At 34.5% G+C, this 24,563-nt stretch overlaps 1 protein-coding gene across 2 annotated transcripts in view; it reads right to left on the bottom strand.

The window, feature by feature from the left end:
- Positions 1-24,563, bottom strand: part of LOC129806257 (zwei Ig domain protein zig-8-like) — an 82,633-nt gene that overhangs the window by 3,092 nt on the left and 54,978 nt on the right. For both annotated transcript variants that reach the window (XM_055854721.1, XM_055854722.1), the window contains exons 3-7: positions 21,375-21,491; positions 21,073-21,166; positions 6,721-6,788; positions 6,590-6,649; positions 6,090-6,258 (exon numbers count right to left, since the gene is read on the bottom strand). In XM_055854721.1, coding sequence (XP_055710696.1) covers positions 6,090-6,258; positions 6,590-6,649; positions 6,721-6,788; positions 21,073-21,166; positions 21,375-21,491 — 508 coding nt within the window. The remainder of the gene's footprint in view (positions 1-6,089; positions 6,259-6,589; positions 6,650-6,720; positions 6,789-21,072; positions 21,167-21,374; positions 21,492-24,563) is intronic.

Here is a 24,563-nt window from a genome sequence, read left to right as displayed (position 1 = left end):
ATAATATAGAAACACTTAAGAACAGTATTGTTCTTCTTTTAGCACTTTACTGTTCCCAAATGCTTCTGCATTATCAACTTTTCTTTGTGTTGGTTTCTGGCTCGACTGTTTTCCCTCTGTATTCGCTGTGCCTTAAAACCACCAAACAGTCGGGACAGGCACCAACATAAACATAAGTCGATAATATAGAAACACTTGAGAACAGTCTTGCGCTTCTTTTAGTACTTTATTGTTCCCAAATGCTTCTGCATTATCAACTTTTCTTTGTGTTGGTTTCTGGTTTGACTATTTTCCCCCTGTATTCGCTGTGTCTTAATACCACCAAACAGTCGGGACAGGAACCAACAGAAAGAAAAGTCAATAATACAGAAACATTTAAGAACAGTAAAATGCTAAAAAATATGTTTATTTTACATTGGAATAGCACTATTATTCTTGATCATCTTTTAAAGCATAAAATCCTCTCTTCATTTTTGTCGTGCACAAGACTATTATTTAACTTATTTTCAGAAAATAAATCATTGGACTAGCTATTAAAATGTAATATTATAATGGGTCAAATTCAATAAAAAACTTACTGTAAAAAGTAAGTTGTTCGAAGCTTGAGTCGTGCGAAGGTATCTCGCTTTCCCCTACAATACCTTTGCTGTTCGTTTTATGATCTTCATTTGTTCTAACTTGTCGGTAAATTAAAGACCTTTAACCTTCTCCTGGTAAAGATTTAAATCTGAGCAGTAGAATAGGAGCTATGGTCATCTGAATGCCGAAAAACGGCAGAAACAAATTGCCTAAATTGCAGGCGTTAAACAAACCCTGATACAAATTTTTTAAATAATTTTTGTAAATAATTAAACTCAGTGAGAATTATTAAAAAAAATAGCGCGAGATTCTCTATAATCTACTAAAAAAGGCAATAAATAACTAAAAATTAATTTTCCGTAGTGATTAGCCCTTTGGTTGACAATATGCCATCATATCTCAACAACTGTTCGATAAAGCTTCAATTGTACCATGTCTTTTGGTGCACTATCTTCTGAATTAAATACATGAATTCTTCTTGGAAATCCAGCTCAAGAACTTTTGCCCCATTTTTCCTTCACACCAACCACACCATTTTTCCCAGAAAATAGTGTTGATTCTCCTTGTGGGTGAATATATATTATACAATGTATAATATTTTGCTGTAGTGCTCGCAATGGTAAATGTTTTGTTGATATTTTTGTGACAGTTTTTGGAAAAACTTGTTTCACAAATTATTATACTACAAAAGCGATATCTTTCGGGAAGAATTTTCAGAGACTACAAAGTGGTAGCGTTCTGTAAATCCCGCTATATTCATTTTATTCATTTGTGCAAGTAATAATTTTCTGGAAATGCTAAGTTTTTATTAACCTTTGTGGAAGTTGACATTTTCAGGATGAATTTGAAAATATATTCATTTCTACATTAAATAACTAGAAAAAGCGCTCTCTCAGTTTAATTAACTGTCACTGCGGTTTTTGACATCTATCCTTTAAAATGTGACATTAATTTGAATTCGTGAAATTCATATTTCAATATGGAAGTTGTTTTAAAATTTTGAAAATATATATAACCAAAATAAGATGATATTTAACATATAAATAGAGCCCTATAATTTATACCTAAAATGTAAGATTAATGCCCAAAACTATGACTTTAATATAAACTCCTAACGACAAATTCTAAATTAATAGATTGTGCAATGTCACATTCATGATTGTCAATTGAAACCTAAAATTTAGTAACAATTCCTAAAGTCAAAGTTTCGCCTAAAATTTGACATTGGAAATTAATACCTACTCCTACTGTCAAATTTCTAAATTAAAACTTATACTTATTTTAACCTTATAATATTTCGTTCAAAATGGAGATCGACAATTTATGCTTAAAATGTTAGATTATTGCCCAAATCAGTTATTTGAATAGCTCAAAATAGAATATCTAAATCTAAAATAAAACAAAGTGTAATGAAAAAAAACATCATACACAAATAATTTGATATTTTATTTCAATGTCAAAAAAGTTCTTCTTCTTGTTCTCTTCTTTAAAGTTTTTGTAGGGGCCGGATGTCTCTTGACATCCACACAGCCCTTAAAAAAGCTCAAGAATTATTTTTGTAAATATGATATTAATGCCTAACGTCAGAATTTAAAGTTAATAGACATTAATGAAATGTCAAATCCCATGAATCGCAATTGTTTCTAAAATTTAACAATAATGGCTAACATTAGACTTTTTTGAATTCACTGTTGATTGCTTAATAGTGAATTCAAAAGTCTAATGTTAAGCATTATTGAAATTTCAGAACATTGTTAGATGTCTAGATTTGGCTATATAGACCCGAATGAGTCCGGAGTACCCTAAGACCCGAGTGAGCCTAAACGTAAAATAGAAGAAGTAGGGTAAAGTGATATAATTTGGAATTAGTGTTACAAGTTGGACAATTCGCCGGTACAAGTTGGACATGGCTTTTTTCTTGATAAATACAGTAAAAAATTTGTTTTTAATCACAAAGAACCAAATTATAAAAGTAAAGCATTAAAAATATACAAATAAAAATGAAGTACTAAATTTATCAAAACAAAAAGCCCTGTCCAAATTGTACCATTGTCCAACTTGTACCACTGCACTGTCCAACTTGTACCACTTTACCCTATGTCAAGATTTGAGATAAAGGAAATAAATTGTTCGGTATGAAAATAGTGATTGGTAATATTGCCTAAAATTTGAGCATAATACTCGACGTAAAATTTTTAAATTAACCGTAACAACCCGTCTGACACAGTTAATTCAATTCTTTCGCAAATTCTCAATTACTGTATTACCTCATTAAATACTCTGAACTACAAGATGAAAATAATTCAAGAAAATTGAAAAAAAAAAATAAAATGAAAATGCGAAAAACGGTGAGCAAAAAAAACTGTACGATTAATTTCTTGAACTGTGCAAGCAGGTTATCTGCAGCAATGTTCTCGCTTACTCGAGCGCAGATGGTGTACTCAAGTTCAAACTTAAACTAAAAGAGCACACATACTCGACTTACTTCGATGCGAGTATATACTGCTCGCATGAAGTATAGGGGTAACTTCAAAATCCACTAATGCGCGACACTCGTTCCCTAAAGAGCGCCGTGCAGCATCCCCTAAGCAGGGCATGCCCCAAAGCAGGTTTGCAACATTATTATTACATCAAACACGACTAAAATCTTTTGAAAAATATTCCATATTGTCAGTGATAGCTGAGCAACGCTCTGCAACATCATTTTCGTAGTTCCTGTGCTCATCTCTAGGAGCGCAAAATGGTGTTCTTTACATATATTTTCTAAGGGGTATTTTGTATGGGAGCTTAAGGTATGAAAAATTTGAAAGAGGTAAGATATGAAAGATAGGGGTTAATTCAGGCTTTAATTGACGCTTGCCTGGTCAGACGGCACAGGTCCAGTTCATACAGTTGTTTGAAAATTATTGCCTAATGTCCCGGCGGGACCAAACTACGTATAAATTGTGTATATACGTTGTACGAATACTCAGTATCATCATGTACGCCCATACATTTTACTCAGTACTATTTGCACCAAATGAGACCCGAAGTGTGCTTTTGTGTGAGTGTGTCCGTGTGAAGTATTATCTCTTACAGAGTAAATACGCAGTACTACATACATCGTAAATATAATAAAAACCCCGTATGACAGAAAATGCTGTTGGCAGGCGTGTTGTCAGCTGTTTTGATAACGGGAAATATTTTCCATTGGAATATTCTGTTTACAAATTATGTGTTACAATTATTAGTAATTTCAGTGATTAAATGGAAATATTTTCCATTGGAATATTCTGTTTACAAATTATGTGTTACAATTATTAGTAATTTCAGTGATTATAATAATATAATAATTATGCGACGCTGTGTTATCTGTAGAAAATAGTGAAGTGAAAATATTAAAGAAGTTGCAAACCTAAAATACGCGTGTTTTTATTCCATTCTGTGAGTGTTTTTGCAAAATATTTTTTTTACACGATACTTTGTGATTATCTAAATTGTTCAATCGTTGTCTCTGGTTAAATAAAATATATTAAAATCCTTGTGACTTCTATAATTTCCTCAATATTTGGAAATAAAAACGGCAGGTGCATGTGACAAGTTTGTTTGGTCGCCATTTGGTCGTGTGCGTCTGTATGTGTGTGTTGACAGTTATTTTGCAGTTACAAGTAAGTAGTTTATACGGAGTTTTCATACAAATATGTACTCTCAGTACAGAAATACGTAGTTTATACTGTGTATGTGAGTGAACTTGTATTTTTGAATGACAAGTCCTCATCAAATACATAATACATGTGTAACTATGTATTTTTCCTCCACGAATAAGTCGTATATACATTGTATGTCATGTGAACTGTGTATTTTGGTCCCGCCGGGGTTTGACAATCTAACCTAACGTCAAATTTTAAGATAATGAACACTGTTTCGAAGAGTTTGACAATTACAGTAGACTCTCTCAAATTCGGGCATTTGAGACTGAAATGTTACCCTAATTAGAGAGAAATTCGGGCATCAAATTTGGAATGCAACGATTTTTGTTCACCTGCATACTCAATATTAAGTTTACATGCTCATATTGATTATATGTTTCATGAAAACCCCTTAATAATACAAAATGACATCATAACTGAGACAAATCATGGCAAATCTGAGCATATTTGCTTCATTCGATATAATCAATCGTATTTGAAAAATGTCAAAAACTTTTTTTTCAAATTTAACTGCTGCCCGAATTGAAAAGTAGCCCGATGTTAAAGTAGTCGAATTAGCGTGAGTCCACTGTATTGCCTAACATTCAACGATAATTACCCAAGGTATTTAAATTAAAAATTACATAGTTTAACTTCGTAATTTTGTTTGGAAATTATTTTTTAAGTTTTAAGAATAATGCATAACGTCATACTTTTAACTTTACAGGTAAATGGGTAAACTTCATAGTTGCTTTTAAAAATAATTGTGTAAAATTTGGCATTAATATCTGACGACATGATCTGAACTTTAGAAAGCATTGTTCAATGTAAAAGTAGTGTTTGAAAATTATTGACAAAAATTGAAATAAATGCCTAAATTTCGAAATAAACCTAAAAATATTTATAGGCAGTGTTTTGTGTTTTTTTTAATTAAATATAAATGTTAACTGTCAAATTATTAAACTAACAGATAGGTTGTCTAATGTCAAAAAACTGTCAGGAATTAATACCCAAAAATCGATATTTTTGCCTAATTCCAAATTGATAAATTAACAAATTGATTGTCCAATGTCAAAAATCGTTTGGTAATTATAAACTAAAATTCAAATTAATTATATCTTTCGTAAAAATTGAAATTAACTGACATTTGTTCAAATGTTAAATTAACATTTCGGATTTGTTCAATAAAATTCGAGATTTTTGTCTGACGTCTAATGTCAAAAAATGCATATACTTTGGCTTCGAACACTTCAAATTTTGTCCGATATTCCGAAATGTGTGATAGGCCAGATTCAATGGGAAAAGGCCAGTGTTCAAAAGTGTTCAAAGCCAGAGTATGTGCGAAGGCAGAAAGACTTCCCCTAATACTTAACGTAATAATTTCGAATATTAATACCCTCAGAAATTCGACATCAATACCCTACGACAAATTCTAAAGTTAATGGGTATTAATCCAATTTGCAAGTAAATTTTTGGATTTATTCCCTTTTAATCAACATGATCAACATTAATTTCTAACGCCAAAGTTTAAATTTGCTGTTAAAATAGAGTTCAGTTAGAATAGTGCCTAGAATTTGACAGAAATGCCTAAGGTCAATTGTTAAATATTTGAGTTGCTGGAGCCAGAAATCCACAAGGGATCGTCTATTTGAAATGGAGAGTGTTTTGTGTGAAGAAACTTGAAAAGCTTCATCCAGCTGGGGGATTTTATTTATATAATGAAAGTTAGTGCAGGAGCAATGGGCAAAGGCCCCCAAGGGAGAATAAAAGAAGTGAGCAAGAGACCAGAAACTAAAGAACAGATATATGCTCTCAGTGAGAAGTGTTAATTGAAATATTTACCATTTAAGACGTGAACAGTCACTGTGAATGGATTGGCATTGGATGGTAGACAAGTGTATTTTCCCGAATCAGGACTTTTGGCTCTCTGGATGAGTAGATAGGATGTAGTGATTTCACCCTTTTCTGTGATTACAGAAACACCCCCACGTGGCGAATCATAATTAATTTCCTGCAGTGAGAGATTGAGAATTTTCTAATTAAACATCACTTGGCTCAAGTGAAAGACCACCGATGATTTTCTCTGAAGCTGCGAATGAAAGGGTACAAATTATTTTCCTATTTATTCACAATTAATTAGATTGATTAATTATAAGTGACTCTCTTTTTTCCAATGTGACTAAAATAACCAAAATAACCCAGGCAATATCAGCTACCATTGAGAGAAAATTTAACATGAACAATCAGGTTAAATCCCCCTAATGAATTTTCCATGATGTTCCCAACATCATATAATAGTAATTTTCAATAAGCATCATTAAAAATTCACCATCAACACTTACGATATTATTGTGTGTCCATTGCATGCCCGGTGGTGGTTCTGGTAGATGACGTACGATACACTGTAGATTAAATTGCAAAGTTATTTTGGTATGGACATTGCCCATGGGAATATTGTGGTGCATTTTCTCACCGTCAGATTCACAGTGGACCCTTTGTTCACGTACAAATCCGGACCACCGATGATTGTTGTAATAGGTTCTGCAACAGGAAGAGAAAATTGGAAAATTGAGGAGGAAATCTTATAAATTAATTACATTGTCTTATCACATTTTGGTTTTATTTGGTGCCTGTGGCTAAGAATCAGGCTCAAATTAAGCAATAATTGGACAACATTTGCTCCTCAATTTACACCATTTGTCGTGGACAGGATCTCTCGCACCAAAATAATTATCCCTAGCGTCTCTTATCACTTTTCCACCATCCTCGCACGATGATGTTTTCTTTTTCGGGATAGACAACTTTTTCGGGGGTGAGTAAGTCACTGGAAAACGAGCTTTTCCTTGCCAATTCGAAATTCAGAATTTGAATCTCTGTTTTTAGTACATGCCTGTTCTTATTTGCTTCTGTGTTATCGACTTTTCTTTGTGTTGGTTTGTGTCACGACTGTTTCTTTCAGTCCTCGTCATGTTCCAAAACCACCGAACAGTATGAAATGTATTCATTAGAATAGCACCATGCAATTTAGTAATTAGTACATGCATGTACTAAACATGATCTTAATGAAAATTTGCTTTTCTATGGAGCCATTTACACGGCCGCATTGGATTGAGATTGAATTGTCCCAAAATGGGATTTTGGGACAATTCAGTCTGAATCTAATGCGACAGTGTAAATAACCTCAATGAAACCGTTTAGATTGCGGCCTTAGATTGAGACTTAATAATCCAAAGTCAGATTTTGGAACAGTTCAATCCCAATCTAATGCGGCGGTGTAAATAGCCTCTATGTGTTGGAGATCACAAAGAAAGGAATAACCACAAAGTCGATTATGCAGAAGCATCTGAGAGCAGTAATGTACTAAAAGACATGTTTTCCCCTTTTTGAATCCTAAATGGAATAGCACATGATCTACATGATAATCAATTGTGAGTGATATCTTCGGCAAAGAGCCCGAAAACTCGCGTCCAGTGACACAGAAAAAAATGGATAAGTCCAGTAGGGGGATTCTGTAATTTTCGTGGCATTGTCATGCGTGAGTTCGAAACCTGACAATGCCAATCGAGCTTTTTTTTGTCATAGCATATGAGTTCGAAAATGCAATTCACGGATTTTTTAATGAAATGCCTTTACTTAGTGATATTATGCAAATACAGTCTGTCTTGGTTGATTCAACAACATTTAACAACATTCATTGTCATTTTAATTGCCAGAAATCTCAAATATGTGACTTCTGACAATGTCACGCGAGTTGAAATGGTAATGCCATGGCTACAGAATCGCATTTACGAAAAAGCTCTCCTGAGATTCAAACCCAATTTGTCATGTGGCATTGCCAGAGCGTTACAGAATTGACCTCCAGGAGATATCTTTAAAATAGGTTGCAGAAACGTCACAGAAACGACGCAAATTAATTTAGGAGCTAAGTTTTCGGCCTATTTTCAGTATCAAGTTAGTATTACCAACGGTTCTTAACCAATACCGACTAATATTCCTACGTAAGTTTTACTTCTTTTGGTTTTTCTTTCTTTTTATTATTAACTGATGTCATCGTAATTTAAATAAATAAGTTCTATCCAATAAAGACTTCCATTTAAAATGATTATTTCCATTTCGTTGACGTAAATCCTTTAAGTAAAATTCTCGGAAGACAAACCTTATTTCTTGAATCAGTTGAGATGTAATTATTTTCGGTAATAATAACGTAATATTCAGGTAAGACAGTGTATAGAGGTTAGAGAAAATTCGAAACAATTACAATTTATTTTTGAAGAACGTTTCCCTTTCGTGGTCACTAGAGTTGGAAAATTTCAAGAAATTTCATTAAATTCCGCCTAAAGTAGGTGGCGACTGCTGTGAAATTTCTGAAATTTTACCATCTCTAGTGGTCGCTGTCTGCTTCAAAGTCCGTTTCTTCATATACCGACTGCTACTGAGGTCTATCGTCAAAGTCAGTCATTGGATCTACCTCGGAAGACTCGACACGCCAAAGTTGGAGTAGTGAGGCATTTGCTTCCTCTTCTGGACAATAAGTCCGGTCTATTTCGTCGGAAAGAGAGACAAGATCACGGCTAGAGTACCCCTGAGTCCACACTATTCTGTGTTGGATCCTACTACTTAGTCGCCGTAAACCATCCGGATTTATCGTCAAAGTCAGTCATTGGATCTACCTCGGAAGAGTCGCCACGCCTTAGTTGGAGCAGCGAGGCCTATTCTCCCTTTTCTGGACAATAAGTCCGGTCTATTTCGTCAGAAAGAGCAACAAGATCTAAGTGCTCTCTAACTGGTAAAATTCAGTAAACTTTTTCCAGGAGCTAGTTCTGACTTTTTGGCTACAACACCATGGGAACGGAAAACCCAGGTTGACAAACGGCGAGCCTGCTGTCCTGGCCCTTACGTAGAAGATGCCGTAGCCGTATCTCAAGATGTGGGATGCTGCCGCATGAGGACGATTCTTTCCTACCAAATGAAATAACAACAGCTTGGCCTTGCGCGTTTGCTAAAGTTCTACGTCAGAAAATCGTTAAGTTTGAAGTTATCGCTACGCCTTTCAAATGTCGCTGGCTTAAGACTTGGTCTCGTCCACTTGCTTTAATGGTCGAAAAGTCTCATCCACAACAATATGATTATAATGTGTGTAGATGTGGTTTTCAATCATCAACATCACGACTTTTTTTAACATAATCTCACATTTGACATTTTGAATTTAATCGTTATTCGAATTTGTGAGTCTTTACTGTACAAACTTCATTACATTTGGAATTAAACTTTATTCAATTTTAAATACAATTTTCGTTGAAATGAGTTTTAACGAGCTTGGAATTTTAAAACTAAAATTTTAGATTTTGTTTCGTTAAAAATATATCATAAATTTCGTTAAGTACATTATTTAGAAGTGGCGGAGGATCGGAAGGTGTGGTCTGCTAACCTAGGTGTCCCAAGTCCGCGATCCTAATTCGGACTTGGACTTTCGTTAAGTTAGACTTCAAACTTTGTAAAACGTAAAATATATCATGGTATTTCTAATAAGTAGTCATGACTTCCTTCTCCCAATTTCTCAATTCAATTAATCATTCTCTTTTTGACTTCTATATCCCAAAGTTAGATAAACCAAAGCAATTACTGTTCACGTACTTCCATCTCAAAGTTACGTGCCCCCTGGAGCTTTCTCCTCATTTGGGGGTCTTCCTGGTGAGAGATATACGCTTTTCCAGCCCACAAAAAAAAGCGAGAAATTCTTTCCTTAGACATCCTCATTTGGAGGTTGCAGTGGGAGGATGATGACCAACCCCCAAAAAAAAGAAATCTTCCACGTCTATCGAGGACACAATGTTAATGGTAACACCCTAATTACTTTCTCAGCATCATACTGAATTTATTGCCTCCGAAATCAATGTGTATTGATAAGTTTTGCTCATCCTGCTGAAGCTCATTTGTTTGCAAAGAGCTTCTGAGGGAATTATTAACAATGTTATTATCTTCATTACAATCCAATCTATTGGTCGCAAGTCAATCCATCGCCTTTAATTCAATTAATTAGCAAGTTTGATTTTTCAGCTTTTGCCTTCCATATTCCGAGATTTTATTCCATATCCTTTTCCTGTGGTCTTCGCAGAGAACTACAAGGGGCTCCCTGAAAACTTTTTGATGGAAAATTAATTTAAATAAAAAAAAGACAGACGAAGATTGGCGAGAGGACTCCCCAAAATATTTCACAAAATGCCTTGAGGTGGAAATTTTGGCGTCTTTCGCAGAATTTGTTGATTATTTTTACGAGATATGGGGGGTTGAAACATGGTTCAGATTATATGCTTAGGTTAGACACTTAATTATTTCTCTTTTAATCCTCAGCTGTCTTAAATCTCAAGTACAGTGACTTTGAGAAAATTTTCGAAGAAGCCAATTAGAAGCAATTTAATTGAAAATGTGACACTTGAAATTCCTATGGGTGTTTTTGAACTGTTTCTCTTCTTCCAATTTCCTATACATTTAATTAATTAAAAAAACATTCAGTAATCCTTTGTTCCTTTTTAATGAAAAAAAAAAGAACTATATGCCAGAGTTATTGAAAATTAATTAGTTTGGCAAATATTGTTTAAGCATTCGAACACTGTATTCGTACACTTTGAACTATTTTCGGTATTTTATTGATTCTCTCCCAACTGAGAACTTCAGTTAAATACCTTAGCATAGGCGTGGTTCTATGTTGATATTTTACAGTGAAAATTCCCTGTTGGAATTTTCTAAATATTTTACTGAAATATTAATAATTTTGTCAATAACCATAGGGATTTATTAAATCCCATTGAAAAATTCTCGCATGAATAGGAAAGAGCTGATTTGCCAAATGGCATAAAAAATTTAATACTTCCAATAATTTAGTCCATCAAAACTGTAAAAAAAAGAATTCAGAATTCCGAGATAAATATTCCAAGACACATTAAATTCCTCAAAAAATATTATTTCTTTTTAAAATGGAAATATTATAGAATTTAAATGGGGGGAAGCAGCCGTAAGGCATAATGAAAATGAATTTTAATTATTTTTATATTACTTTTTTGAGCTATTGGCTCACATTGACCCAGATACTAGTGGAGCAATTAAACTACACATTTTAATTTATTTTTCATGACTAGAAAAAATTGTAAAATCCCAGTTAATTATAAAAAAAATAGTAAAGACTTCACGTTTCAGACGATCTCTGAGAACTTATGTAACGCTGTTTGTATGTTTGTCCATTCGTTCGACCGTTACCACGCATAGAGGCCAAACGGTAAGAGATAGAGACTTGGGACCTTCGTGAGACCTCCTCATAAATCGACCCTACAAGAGAATGTCTTGAGTACACTCAGTCCCGGCATTATGCACTTCGAAATTATGCATCCGAGGAAATTATGCAAGTTTGCCTACTTTCGGGAGTCAATTTATGAAATCATTTTTGAAATATGCCTGAATGTATACTATTTTGTGACGCGGGAAATTTGAAGACACTATGCTTATTTTTCAGTATAAAACTTCAATTTCTTTTATTAAAGTAAAATTATTAAATTTTCTTACAACTTATTGAAGAACTCTGGCCAAAGAGTACTGTTTGTTAATGAATTTCTTTTAAATAGTTAAATCTTTTTGTTTTGACTACTTTTACTCCGCGCGAAATTCGTTCTACGGCCGATTCATTTAAAAGAAATCGCCTGCGGGTATGCAAATTTTTTCGATGCATAAAGCCATTTCGCGCGTTTTTTTCGGTCCCGAAAATGTGCATAATCCCGGAACTGAATGTAATTAATCTGAATTGATTTTTTGAAAAGTTATTCCCGAAGGATAAAGTTGTAGAGCACTCGATCTATGATGTAAGTGTCCCGGGTTCGAATCACCTTTCGGTCACCAGGAATTTTTCTGGCATTAAAAGTATTCCGATTGGATCCGATGAGCTTCACTGCACTTGATTCCACGGGCATGCGACTTACAACCTCATCCCGTACAAGAAAAACTAATAATGCAAGTCTAGAAATCCCCTTGCGGGAAGACCTTCCCAAGCAGCAATTTTTTCTTAAAATAGTCTTGTAGAATTCCCTTAGTAAGGCACTATTGAACCAAAAATCTATTTATTTACCTATAACGCTCTTGCTTCCATCACTGAGATTACTATAAGTAAAGTGGCGCACTCTTAAGAATCTTAAGAGCAGCTATAGGAATTTCAAACAGAAAATTTTCACTTTAAGTCTTTTAAAAGTGCACTAAAAGATTTGTCTAATACTTGGTTCTATAAGGCAGCTATTTTGCTTCTTGGTTTGTTCCTTCATGGAATGTTGTGCCAGCAATATTGTTATTATTATTTCCGAGGAGTGAATAATTGGCTTTCAGAGTGAGCCGTGAGCGGCGATCGGCAAAATAATGCCGATCTGGAGCTAAAATCGACAAATCGGCACTATTTTGCTAAGAAGTTGACAGATCCGCACAATTCGGCTAGACATCGGTTTGGTGCCAATGATCATCAAATTAGAGTAGTTTTACAAATTTCGGCATAGTTGCATGTAAGCGTCCAAGTCTTAAGATTGAATTAGGGTAAGTGTGCCAAATTCCGGCCAGCTTGCAATTTCGGCCACCTTTTGTTCCTCGAATTTCCATGAACTTTTAGATTTTACGTACTCTAGAGATTATACAATGCAAAAGAATAACAAAAAATGTAGCTACGACAAACGAGATGACGTGAAAAAGGCATTGGAAGAATTCCCGATGAAGGGCAAGGAATATATGAGAATGAAGGTGGCCGAAATAGGGCACCAAAGCTATGTCTATATTTTTATTTATTTTAAAATGTATTAAGAATGATTTTAGAGTAAATAAAGACGGTAAACTCTTTACAAGCTTCCAAGCAACACTCTTTCAGAAGAAAGAATAAAAAAAATCAATTTGTATTTAAAAGGGACAGATAATCCTAACCGGCTTATGTAGGTGAGATTCTTAACGTGAGCTAACTCGGAGTGCATGCAAATTCGATTTAGAGCTGAAGTTGGGAGACGCCATTCAGTTATCTTGAATCAAATTCGTGAAATTATACAAATTTTGTATTTAAACCAAAATATCAAGGATTTGGATGAACTGATAGAAAAGTGATATATGGATGAAATGTAGACCAGAATGTTCTCTATAATTTTCCCATAGAACATGATCTCATCGATTACTCAGAAGCCAAGATAAGCGAGGTTTTTTGTTTCTTAACTCGTTTTTTCATCCAGAGTGCCCCAAGTAGTCATTTGTTGAGCTTCAACTATTTCAAAGAATTGTTGTATTTTGCGGGACTTTCCATTTAAAACCATATTTTAAGTGTCTTGGTGGAGTAGAGGCAGTCAAATTGGCATCTGAGTGATTTCAAAGTGTTAATATGGGAAAAATCAATTTTTTCACACTTAAACGGAAAAATCGGAGTGATAGCGTAGTCTGAGCGGAAAATGATGTATGGACGAAATGTAGAGACAAATGTGTTCTACAATTGTGTCGAAGTAATCATCAAAATCGGTTTAGCGACAGTCGAGATAATTGAGGTTATGTGATATTGAAATTGGTTTTTCGACTGTGGCGCCCCTGGTGTTGGTCCCACGAAGTTCAAATATTCTAGAAAGTTGTAGCATTTGGTGAGATCTTTCGTTTAAGCCCTCATTCATCAAAATCGGTCACATAGAACCGGAGATATGATTTTTTGAATTTCGTGAACTTTGACCCCTCATATCTCCGGTTCTATTGAAACCACAGCGCACATACGCACCATTTTGGAAACGTCCTAGACTGGACTACAACATACTAAAATTTCATTAACTTGCACAATGCCGTTTTTGAGAAAAATGTCTTTGAATTTCGATGAATTTTGACGCTATCACAGCGCCACCTGTGGTGACTTTTTGAACTTCCATCTGAAAGTGCTCATCGAGACAAAACCAAAAAGGTAAAATTTATGTCGATATGTTAATTAGAACCGGAGATAGAGGCCGGTCAATGTTCGAACTTTGACCCCTTATAGCTCGGGTCAGGGGTTATGGATCGACTTATGGTTTTTTTGTTTGATAGGTATAATCAACGGCTACAACATACTAAAATTTCAGCCCGATTGCATAAGGAATTTTTGAGTTATTTAACTTTTAAGATTTAAAAATTTTCTTTTTAATAATAGCGCCCCTAGCGGTGGTTTTATGAACTTGCGATGTTAGAAGGGGAAGTGGCATTTCACGAGAGCTTTCCAAAAAGCCCTCACTTTTTAAATTCTGACAATTAGAACCGGAGTTATGGCCATTTTAAGAATTTTTTTTTGGACCCTTATAGCTCGGGTCAGGGGGGTCGGGGGACCTTAAGTTTGGTATTGATGGAAAGCTCTAAGGCCCAGCTATAACATACTAAAATTTGAGCCCGCTCGATGCCATAGGGGCAGAGCTGTTGAGAAAACAAAAAAGGGGGGTCTTCAAAATGGCGGAAGGAGGGGTGGGGGGTGGGGGGTCAATGCACCATGTTGCAATTTTCATATGATATTTAACCTTTGCCGAAAACCGCAAGTCGATATCTTTTTTAGTTTAGGAGCTATTAAGCTCCAAAGAGCGGCCGGACGGCCGACCGGCCGGCCGGGAACGTAACTTAGCCCCCCATATATTCGTGATCAGGAAGTGGCGAAACACATTTTGGCCAAGTTTGAGCGCGATCGGAGGACATGAAATTTTGTTAGGATTATAGTAGGTGAGATTGTTAAGAATCTCACCTAATATTGGGGAAACTGTACCAAATTTCTGCCACTTTGAGTACAACTTCTGCCAAGCAACTGAATTAATTAAATTATGGATTGAATTTTGGAAAAATCATTTTTTTTTTAAAATATTAATTCCTTTCAGAATGAGGTAAAACATAGATCATTAAATTTTGGGTATTATTTGAATTAGAATAGATTTATAGAAAGTTCAGTGAGGAAATATCCTTACAAAAAAGTGATTCTCAAAAAATGTGAGTTAGTTCGCTTTCATTCAAATTGAGAAGTGTTAAAGGTGGGTTTTGTTTTTGTTGTGAATCGTTCTTTAGATTCCGAGTGGAATTTCCCAACTGGATAACTAACCTTACTGCTCGAACTCAAAGAGAGAGCAGTTATATAATCGTCTTTTTTTTCATCTTGTCACCGTCTTGGAGCTTAAACGGTAAGAGATATCGACTTCTGGTCTTCGATGACCCCCAATAAAAAAACAATATCTCCAGACGGTCATTGTTCCTTTTCCTAAAAACCATGTTTTTTTTTGTTTTTGGTTTTTCTCAAAATTGGCCCAAGATTTTTCAATGATTTTCGGATGTATTTTAGAGGTACTCCAGACGAAAATATCGTCCAAACATACCTATGACCGGATAATTCGCCATTTTCTATTATTAAATTATTTGCATTCCGCAAAGCTTTGACCAAGGCTAGGACGCTTTGCCATTTCTTGTGTAAAATTATAGACATATAGTGAGTGCCTTCCCGGTGGGGTTATGTTTACTACTTCGGCCACATCCTTTGCTTCCCTGAGTATCTTATCAATTTTAGTTTTTTTTCAATTTCTAAATTGTTAAATGCCCAAAAAAATAAGAGAGCAATTCCTTTATGAAGAGATATTGTGAAAAAGGTCTGGGAAGAGTTCCGGAAGGCAAGTTGCTATGGGAATCTGCTCGTTAATTTAGGGTGCCAAGGTTAACTGTTCAAGATAAATAAACGGAAGATATCAGGACTCTTTGGAATATTCTATCCGTTCCATTCGTTGTTTCACACAAGATGATAACATACAAAGTGGACGAAATTTCACTCAAAGTGGCCGAAATTCCATGCAAAGTGGCCGGAATACTACCAAACGCAATATCTGTATTTTTATATTATTTTAATGGATGTATATTTATAGTTTTAAAATATTTTTAAGATTGATTTAAAGAAAATAAAAATGACAAATTCCCATTTAAGGATCCACACAATACTCTTATAAAAGAAGTAACAAGGGATTTCAAGATGTATTGAAAATATGTCATTTCAAACTTGGTACTTATTTGGAACTATGCCGAAATTTGGAAGACTTTTTCTAATTGTTTTATTGTAAAAATTCAAATGCAATTTTTAAGTGCTTCTCTTAAAATACTTAAATCTCCAAAATGCCACTAAAATCGTCACTGTGCGATATGTCCGCGATTTATTTGTTTTCATTTGAATTATTATTTTAAACTTTTAATAAATGTCCTAAAAGGTTTTCAGGAAATTTTCCTTTATCGCAGTTTTGTAGCTTCTCTTTTCGAGGGAAAGTGTACAAAAGGTGTGTAACTAATTGCTGAATGTGCAAGGATCGATTGTCTTACACTGTACAATTCCAGTTCACAGAGGCGTAAAAATAATTGTGTCCCAATTATCCCTTCAATTGTCGTTATTTGGTGCTATAAATAGCTCCCTATAACTTGATTTTGTACAAATAGGTGCTTCATTTTACACAGCAATCTCGTGAATTTTCAATTTTACGCCATTCTCGCAAGCCAAAATAGATGTACAAGGGAGTGAATGTGAAATTTTAAAGTGCAAAGAGCTTTGGCATAAAGTTTATGGAAGAACCATAAAACAATCCCCAACAAGTCGTCATGGTTCCCTCTCACTTACTCATCAATATTTCACTTTAGCTTAAGTCGTTTCCTGAAAGTCTCAACGATAAGTCGGCCTTTGTGGATATCAAATGCCCCACTAAAAAATCAATTAGGCTTTTTCCCTAAATGAGTCTGAGAGAATGATGAAAAATTTTTCCATAAATATAGATAAAAGCACCCGAAAAAAGCTTCAAAACTTTCCTGCATTATTTGTGGGGATGTTCAAACTTTTGCAACATCGTTGTTCATCTCTCTTCCTGAACACAGAAAAAAACACGAATTTGCTATACGATGCCTAAACTTGCCCCTTGAGCTTTATGGTTAATTTTGAAGTGGTATAAAAAAAAACTTTTGGACCAGTTGAATGATCATACAAAAGCACATTCGAAATCTCTCTCAGTCGATTATTAGTTTTTTTGGGGCATAAAATTTATCTACTTGCAAAAGTTTATGGGAAAGCTCGTTTTTTTTGCAATGCCCATAAATAAACTGTAGATGTAGATAGTTCATGTAACTATTTGAATGACTAATCACCCAAAAATTCAGCAACTCTTATGCGTCATCAACAATTGGTGTAAAACAACCAGAGCTTTTTTGCTTCAACTTTTGAGAATTTATGGTGAAATTGCATGAGTGTAAAATATTCCTCTGTGTCAGAATTAACCAGGCGTACTCAACTTTCGAGATTTTATTCAATTCAACAATTTTTAGCATAAAATAAAGGTGAAACATTGTGTTTAAAATGGAAAGTATGATAGCGTTGTATAAAATAAAATTCTATAGAGTTTTTCCTGGTGATATTTTTCACAAAATAATAATTTAAATATGATATTTCTTTACTGTTAGAAGGTTCGTGTCTAATATAAAACTTACGTTGATCTGTTATAATCCCCTCAAGAATGTCTCAGCTAAAATAGAAAACCTGGAAGACTTTCTGGCAGAAAGAATTTTAATTTTTTCTTTGAAGTGATTAACTGATAAATTGGTGATAAGAAATTGAGGTAATAGTGATAAGAGATTAATTACGATTGGGGACCGCCTCATAAATCGGTCTCTGCATCATTAACATGACCTTCATTTTCACCCCAAACTTAGGTAGGTACGTTTTAGAGGTTTCTTAGGCGGACATTTCGTCCATATACGAAAACACAGTGGAAACATTCCTAATAACGGTTTCTCAAGGTTAAATTTTATAAAGGCTCTAGAGAGAGTTTTTCTCATCCGAATGGTATCAACTTTGGGCTCGTTGGAAAGGTCTTGGAATTTCCGATAAAACTGAACCGGTTCCAATTAGTTATGAATCGGTATAGGGGAAGGCTTTGATCGTTCGCACATACGCTACCTTCAAACACTTCACATTTCTCCCATATTCCTTTATGAAACTTACCCATGGCTATATATTTTAATATCTAGTCTTAAATCACACCTTCCCTGAAAAAAATGAGAGTCTAGCTCCTTTTTCCTGGTCTCAGGAAGCAAAAATTAGAAACAGGTCTAAAACTGTAATTTTGATGTACAATTTTGCACAATTAATATCACTGTTCTGAAGAACAAGTATCACAGGGCGTAGAGGGGTTATTAGTATTTATATTTATGTAAAAAAGATTTGGGCTAGAACAGACCGTTTTTGTGGGTGGAAGAAAATTCACAAACTTGACTCACATTGATCGATCGCACATAGAAGACATTGCTTCTTCGCACATTTTCCAGAAACTTCATTTTAGATTCGATCCTTCATATTCACATCTATTGTAATCTACCGATTTGATCCACCACTAAAAAGTAAAACTTAAAAACCTTGAATTTGATAAACAAGAAGTAATTTGACTCAAATAGTCCATAGTTGAGTAATTTTTAATCAATTTTGCATTTCTTTGATGTAAAAATATTTTTCAAGCTTGCACAAACTGAAAGTGCAATGAAAGAATCACATCTACCATAAGCTCACACAGCTTACAACTGGTTTTTTGAGCATATTTGACATAACCTCACTTTTGTGTTGTTTTTCACGTCAAAGAAAAAAAAATTCTTCGGAAGAAATTGTTTTGTGAAATTTTTGGCCTGTTCACCTGCTGAAGCTCAATCTCCGTCCTAAATCCCAATTCCTGTAGCTGTAGGGAGAGAGAAATCTTCAATGATGCGAATTCAAACGTTTTTGTGCATATCCGGCTCCGTGGAGGAATGGTGGAATCTTGTGCAGTCTTCTCGCTTGCAAAGTTTTAGTCAATTTTTAGCTTAAAAACTTATTGATTAGTGTAAATTTGGTGATATTTGGACTTTTCAAGAATGTATTCACCAGATTTACCGTTTCCAGAATAAAATTCTCATGGAATCAAGCAAAAACGTGGTTTTCAGTGTCATGAAAACATTTTTTAGAAAAGTTCCAAAAAAGTGATACTAAAACGTTTTATTCCTTGTACAAACGGTTTAGTCAAGTAGATTAGAAATTCCTTTAAACAATGATATGCAACTTTTAGTGTCCGATGCAAAATATGCAGTAAAAATGGGGTGTTCAATGATGACGTGAATCGTGTGCGAAGGTGGAAACTTGATTGAACTTTCGCACAAATCGCCATTAAATTTTCATTTTCACGTTGGAGAATGTTTTTCATGTTGGAGAATCGATACTGTTTGCATGGTCGTAAGAAAAAATCACTGAACTTGAGCATAATTTTTATGTGCGAAGCATCAAAGACTTCCCCTAATATTGCTTGACATTAATATTATGGGCCGCTCTGCATTTGTGGTGGGTCTTCCCTTTTACAATTGTGAAAATAGAACAAAAGGAAGTGAAAATCAAAAAGAAGTTAATAAATTCAGAGAGTATGAAATTTAAAAGAATTATAAAATAAAAGATTAAATCCTAGAGACTTATGGCCTCTACACATTGGGAGCAAATTTTGTCAAAAATTGCTTTTTTGAAGGAAAATCCCTGCAGCGTTGTAGGGGGAAACGTCAAATTTCTGTCAAAAACGCAATTTTTGACGAAAATTGCTCCCAATGTGTAGACGCCTTTATGAAATGCTCAGAAAGCGTATACAACCCATTAAAAAGTTTGTAAAAATTTGTACTTTTTGAGAAACACTGTTTGAAAAACGAATTCTTGACGATTATCTTTTGTTTTTTACAAACATTTGTTCGGACATTTTTGTTTATCTGGTAAAACTTTTCGAACAAAGACAAAATTTTACGATGATTGTTCTGAAGGTTTACGAACATTTACGAACAAATGTTTGTAAAAGAACAAACAATGCTTGTCAAGTAATTATGTCACGAACAATGTTTATTGATAAAACTTGTAAACTTTTACGAACTTTTTAGTGGGTTATGCCCTAGACACACTTACGACCTAAGCCGAGAGACGACTCAGTGGAAAATGATGGAAATTTAGTTTAACCATTATTTCGAATATAATTACGCTAAGCCGTCTCTTGGCTAATCCTCAGGTCTGTCAAGGCCCTTATGCCGGCTTCAGACTGGAGGTTTAGCCCAGCTCCCGATGGTCTCAAAAATCTTAATAATAAGCAATTTTATTGATTTTTCAAAATCTAATCAATGATTTGCCCTTAATATTCAATCCTAAACAACAATTTTCTAAAAAATCATTCTTGATGAGGAATTAGAGGAGTTAAGCCAGATAGCTAAGTTTTAGGTCTGAAGCCCGTATTATACTCTATACGAGCATTTCGTCACTCCCCAGTAGGAGTTCACAAACATTTACAAACATTTTCACGAAATATTTTTTTTCTGTGTATCGAACGGGATTTTTTCATAATTGTTTATCTAGGTAATCTTTAAATGTATCTGATCAATTTGTATACAAACAGAGCCATTGGCTGTTTTCCCAAAAATTTTCCAATTTGTGCTGAAAAAAATCTTAAGTGTTCGAATTATTCTCTTCATCTAGCCTTCGGGCCTTTGAATGTCGCAATTTGAAGTCATATTACGCGAGATCACTGAGAATCCTACAAAATATCAAATGGTATGTAAAGAAAATTTTATTTCGTACAAAAGTGATTGAGTCTCGAAAGTTGTGTAAACGTCTGTGAAGTTGATGAAAATTTCAGACATGTTTTGTGGGTGGACTTGGGATGATTGTGCTACGTTTTCTTTCTCGGTTGTGCGGACTTAAAGTTTGGCTAACAGCAGTGGCTTGAAGGGTCTTGAGGATAATGCAGTGGGAAAGTTTGATTAAAGTACTCACCAACAATGGACAGATACATGGAGTGACCAATGGGTGGTGTTGTGGAGACCTGGCACTCGTAAACCCCCGAATCTCTCTTCTGTGGATACCTAATCTGTGAGACGATACATCATGTTTAGCTATATAAGTAACATTAATGTGCACATTGGAGATATTTATTAAAATATCATTATCGATCCATGTCCTTGGGGAAGGAAAGAGGGTTACGAATCATCTTTTGGGGGTGTACAGAGTTAGTTTTGTGGGTATGAGAAGGAATGGTAATGAGGTTTTAAGCACTTGGTCATTTTCCTGCTACTCACCTGTAGTGTCCAGTCTTCAGTTTGTGGATTGTGAACGCTTTGGAATCTGAGGTCTGACGTGTACGTAAATCTTCCTGTTGTAAGCAAATGTATATCTCGATGTCGAATCCAGGAAACCTAAAATATGCCACCACACATGCATCAAACGTCTCCATCATGCAAATGTCTCTATTGAGGATTTAACACAAATAATACCACATCGTAAATTCTGTAAGAGAAATTCCCGCATGACCACATGACTTCCCAAAAGTTCAACCCACCGATTCCATACGACTTTGGGAAACACAAGAAAAAATCGCACAGTTGCAGTCAAAAGGGCATAAGTTGGTTTGTGCAAATAGTCAGTTAATTGAATTTGTTCTAAAATTTAGGGGCGGTCAACTACGATCAGCGAGTGAGCAGTGAGTGACAGATCGGCTGATCGGCGCCGATTAGTCACTTTGATTGACATCTATTTTAAACCGTTTAAGGACAGAATCACATTGACAGTAAAATGCTCGCCGTAGCCTCACCGTATTTTGTCAATTTACGCATTTTCATTGCAATTCTTACGCAAATTTTTCATTACCGTATTACCTTATCTCATACTCGGTGGCACTAGGTGAAAATAGTATAAGAAAATTGAAGAAATAAAACGAAAATAAGATAAACGGTGAGCAAAAAAACTGTACGATTAATTTCTCTTACAGTTTTTGTGCTCACCGTTTATCGAATTTTCGTTTTATTTCTTCAATTTTCTTATATTATTTTTACCTAGTGCCACGGAGTATGAGATAAGGTAATACGGTAATCAAGAATTTGTGTAAAAATTGCAATGAAAATGCGTAAATTAATGAAATACGGTGAGCATTTTACTGTCAATGTGATTCTGCCCTAAGGCTGTCTTGTTGATCCCCTACTTTATTAAATATATAAAAATATATAATATATATCTTTTACCTAACATAGTACTCAGTAGCGACAATACAAAATTACTTAAATTTTAAGTCGCTACTTATCCCTCGAGGTCCTGTATTAAATTTTGCATAACGGTGTTTAGGGAATGTTGTTATGTTATATATCAAGAATTATAACTATGTATCCTATGAATGATTGGCATATACAACCTGGGAAGGAGTTTTCCACCGTTTTCACTCCGGAGGTTGGTCATCAACGCTAAGACGGCGGTGGCCGCATAAACGCAAAACATATAATTACTTGAAAAGGACTCGAGTGTAAGCACAATAAATAATTTTTTTTATTTATTTAATTCATGTCCCTGTATACTAATAATACATTATGTGGCTATAAATAAATAAATAATATAGAAAAAGGAAAGATTTGTGTCTCCTGCTTCATTAGTTTTCTTATAAGTTATTCCTTGTTCAAACCAAAAAAAAAAACACTCAAAATCGCTCCAAATTAAAAAACAAAGTCGGTTATGTGGCATAACTTTAGCCTCAAGATAGAAGAATAGGTTCACATTTTGAAGTTATCTCCTTATAGGGTAACGTGTGGTATTTCGGGACACTCTTTAGCACTTTCAACTTTCAAACAACTTAACGACTTCTCAAATTTTTTTTTCTTTGTTGCTACAAATATTTATGTTCCTTATGCTATCCAGAATAAGATTCTTATCGAAAAATGTTGAAAAACGCATAATTTTTTATACAAAACAGCAAAAAATGTAAAGAAGTAAGAGTGGTATATTTCGGGACAGTTGGGTTTTTCGAAACAGACAAAAGTCGCTATTATGCAAATAAATTTCAGCGAGCCTGATTATTTACCTTTAAGTAGAAGTTCTAAACTTCACTCTTTCATAAGAATTTTGTTTAAATTTCACTTTTAAAACGACCTAAATTTAAATAAACTATGCACTTGTTGTGTTGATATCTGCAAAATTGACCACACTGAAGGGTCGTTAAAAGTGAAATGTCACATTCACAATTCACGCGTATTTAATACTTTAAATTAAATAAAATTTCAGAAGTTTTATGTTTACCTTAAACGTAAAGAGCTTAATATTTCATATAGAACTTAAAAATAATAAGAAAAGAAATATTTATAGGATTTTTGATGTATCCCAAAATACCCATATTATGTCCCGAAAAGCACCTTGTCCAGAAATACCACACGTTACCCTATAGCCAAAATCTTGAAAACCAAAATTCCGAATGGGCGAAAATCTCGAGCAACCACTAATTCCCTTTGCTACCACAAATGAAATTGTTTACTAAAATACAGAAAGTTTTTCTTTGCCCCCACTAACGAAACCAAATTTCTCAAATTTTGGCTGTACTTTATATTTTGAGGTTTTAGCCCATCCGGATTTGCTCCGGATTTTAGCTTCCGGGATTTTGGACTTTTCCTGATTTTGTCTTTCGAGATATTGAGCCTTTTTTGAGATTTTGGCCTTTTCTTGATCTTAGCATTAAATATTTTGGATTTTTCAGGATTCCGGCTTCGGGGAACTTTTCTTGATTTCGTCTATGATGATTTTGAACATTTCTTAATTTTGGCGTTTAAGATTTTGGCCTTTTCTACATCTTACCGTTCAATATTTTGGACTTTTCGGGATTTCGACTACCGGGATTTTGGCTTTCGTATTTTGGACTGTTTCTGATTTTGTCTTTCGGGGTTTTGAGCTTCATTGATTTTGGCTTCCAGGATTTTGGCCTTCTATGGATCTTGACGTTTAATATTTTCGGTTTTTCGGATTCTGTCTTTCAGGATTTTGGCCTTTTCTGGATCTTGCCGTTCAATATTTTGGAATATTCTATTATACTCTATTATACTCATAGAAATGGAATAAATACATACAATAAATACATAGTTTTCGAGATTTTGGCTACCGGGATTTTGCACTTTTTGGGATTGCATTTTTCAGGATTTTTAACTTTTCGATATTTTGTTTCCCGGTATTTTGAACTTTTCGGAATTTTGACTTCCGTATTTTTGACTGTTCCTGACTTTGTCTTTCGTGGTTTTGAGCTTTTTTTTGGCTTTCAGAGAATTGGACTTTTCTGGATCTTGCCGTTCAATATTTTTGAATTTTCGGGATTTCGACTTCCGGGATTTTGGCTTTCGTATTTTGGACTTTTCTTGATTTTGTCTTTCGGTGTTTTGAGCTTTCTTGATTTTGGCTTCCAGGATTTTGGCCTTCTCTGGATCTTGGCGTTTAATATTTTGGGCTTTTCGGAATTTTGACTT

The sequence above is a fragment of the Phlebotomus papatasi genome, chromosome 3, assembly GCF_024763615.1.
Source record: "Phlebotomus papatasi isolate M1 chromosome 3, Ppap_2.1, whole genome shotgun sequence".
NCBI lineage: Eukaryota > Metazoa > Arthropoda > Insecta > Diptera > Psychodidae > Phlebotomus > Phlebotomus papatasi.
This window is presented reverse-complemented; position numbering and strand designations above follow the sequence as displayed.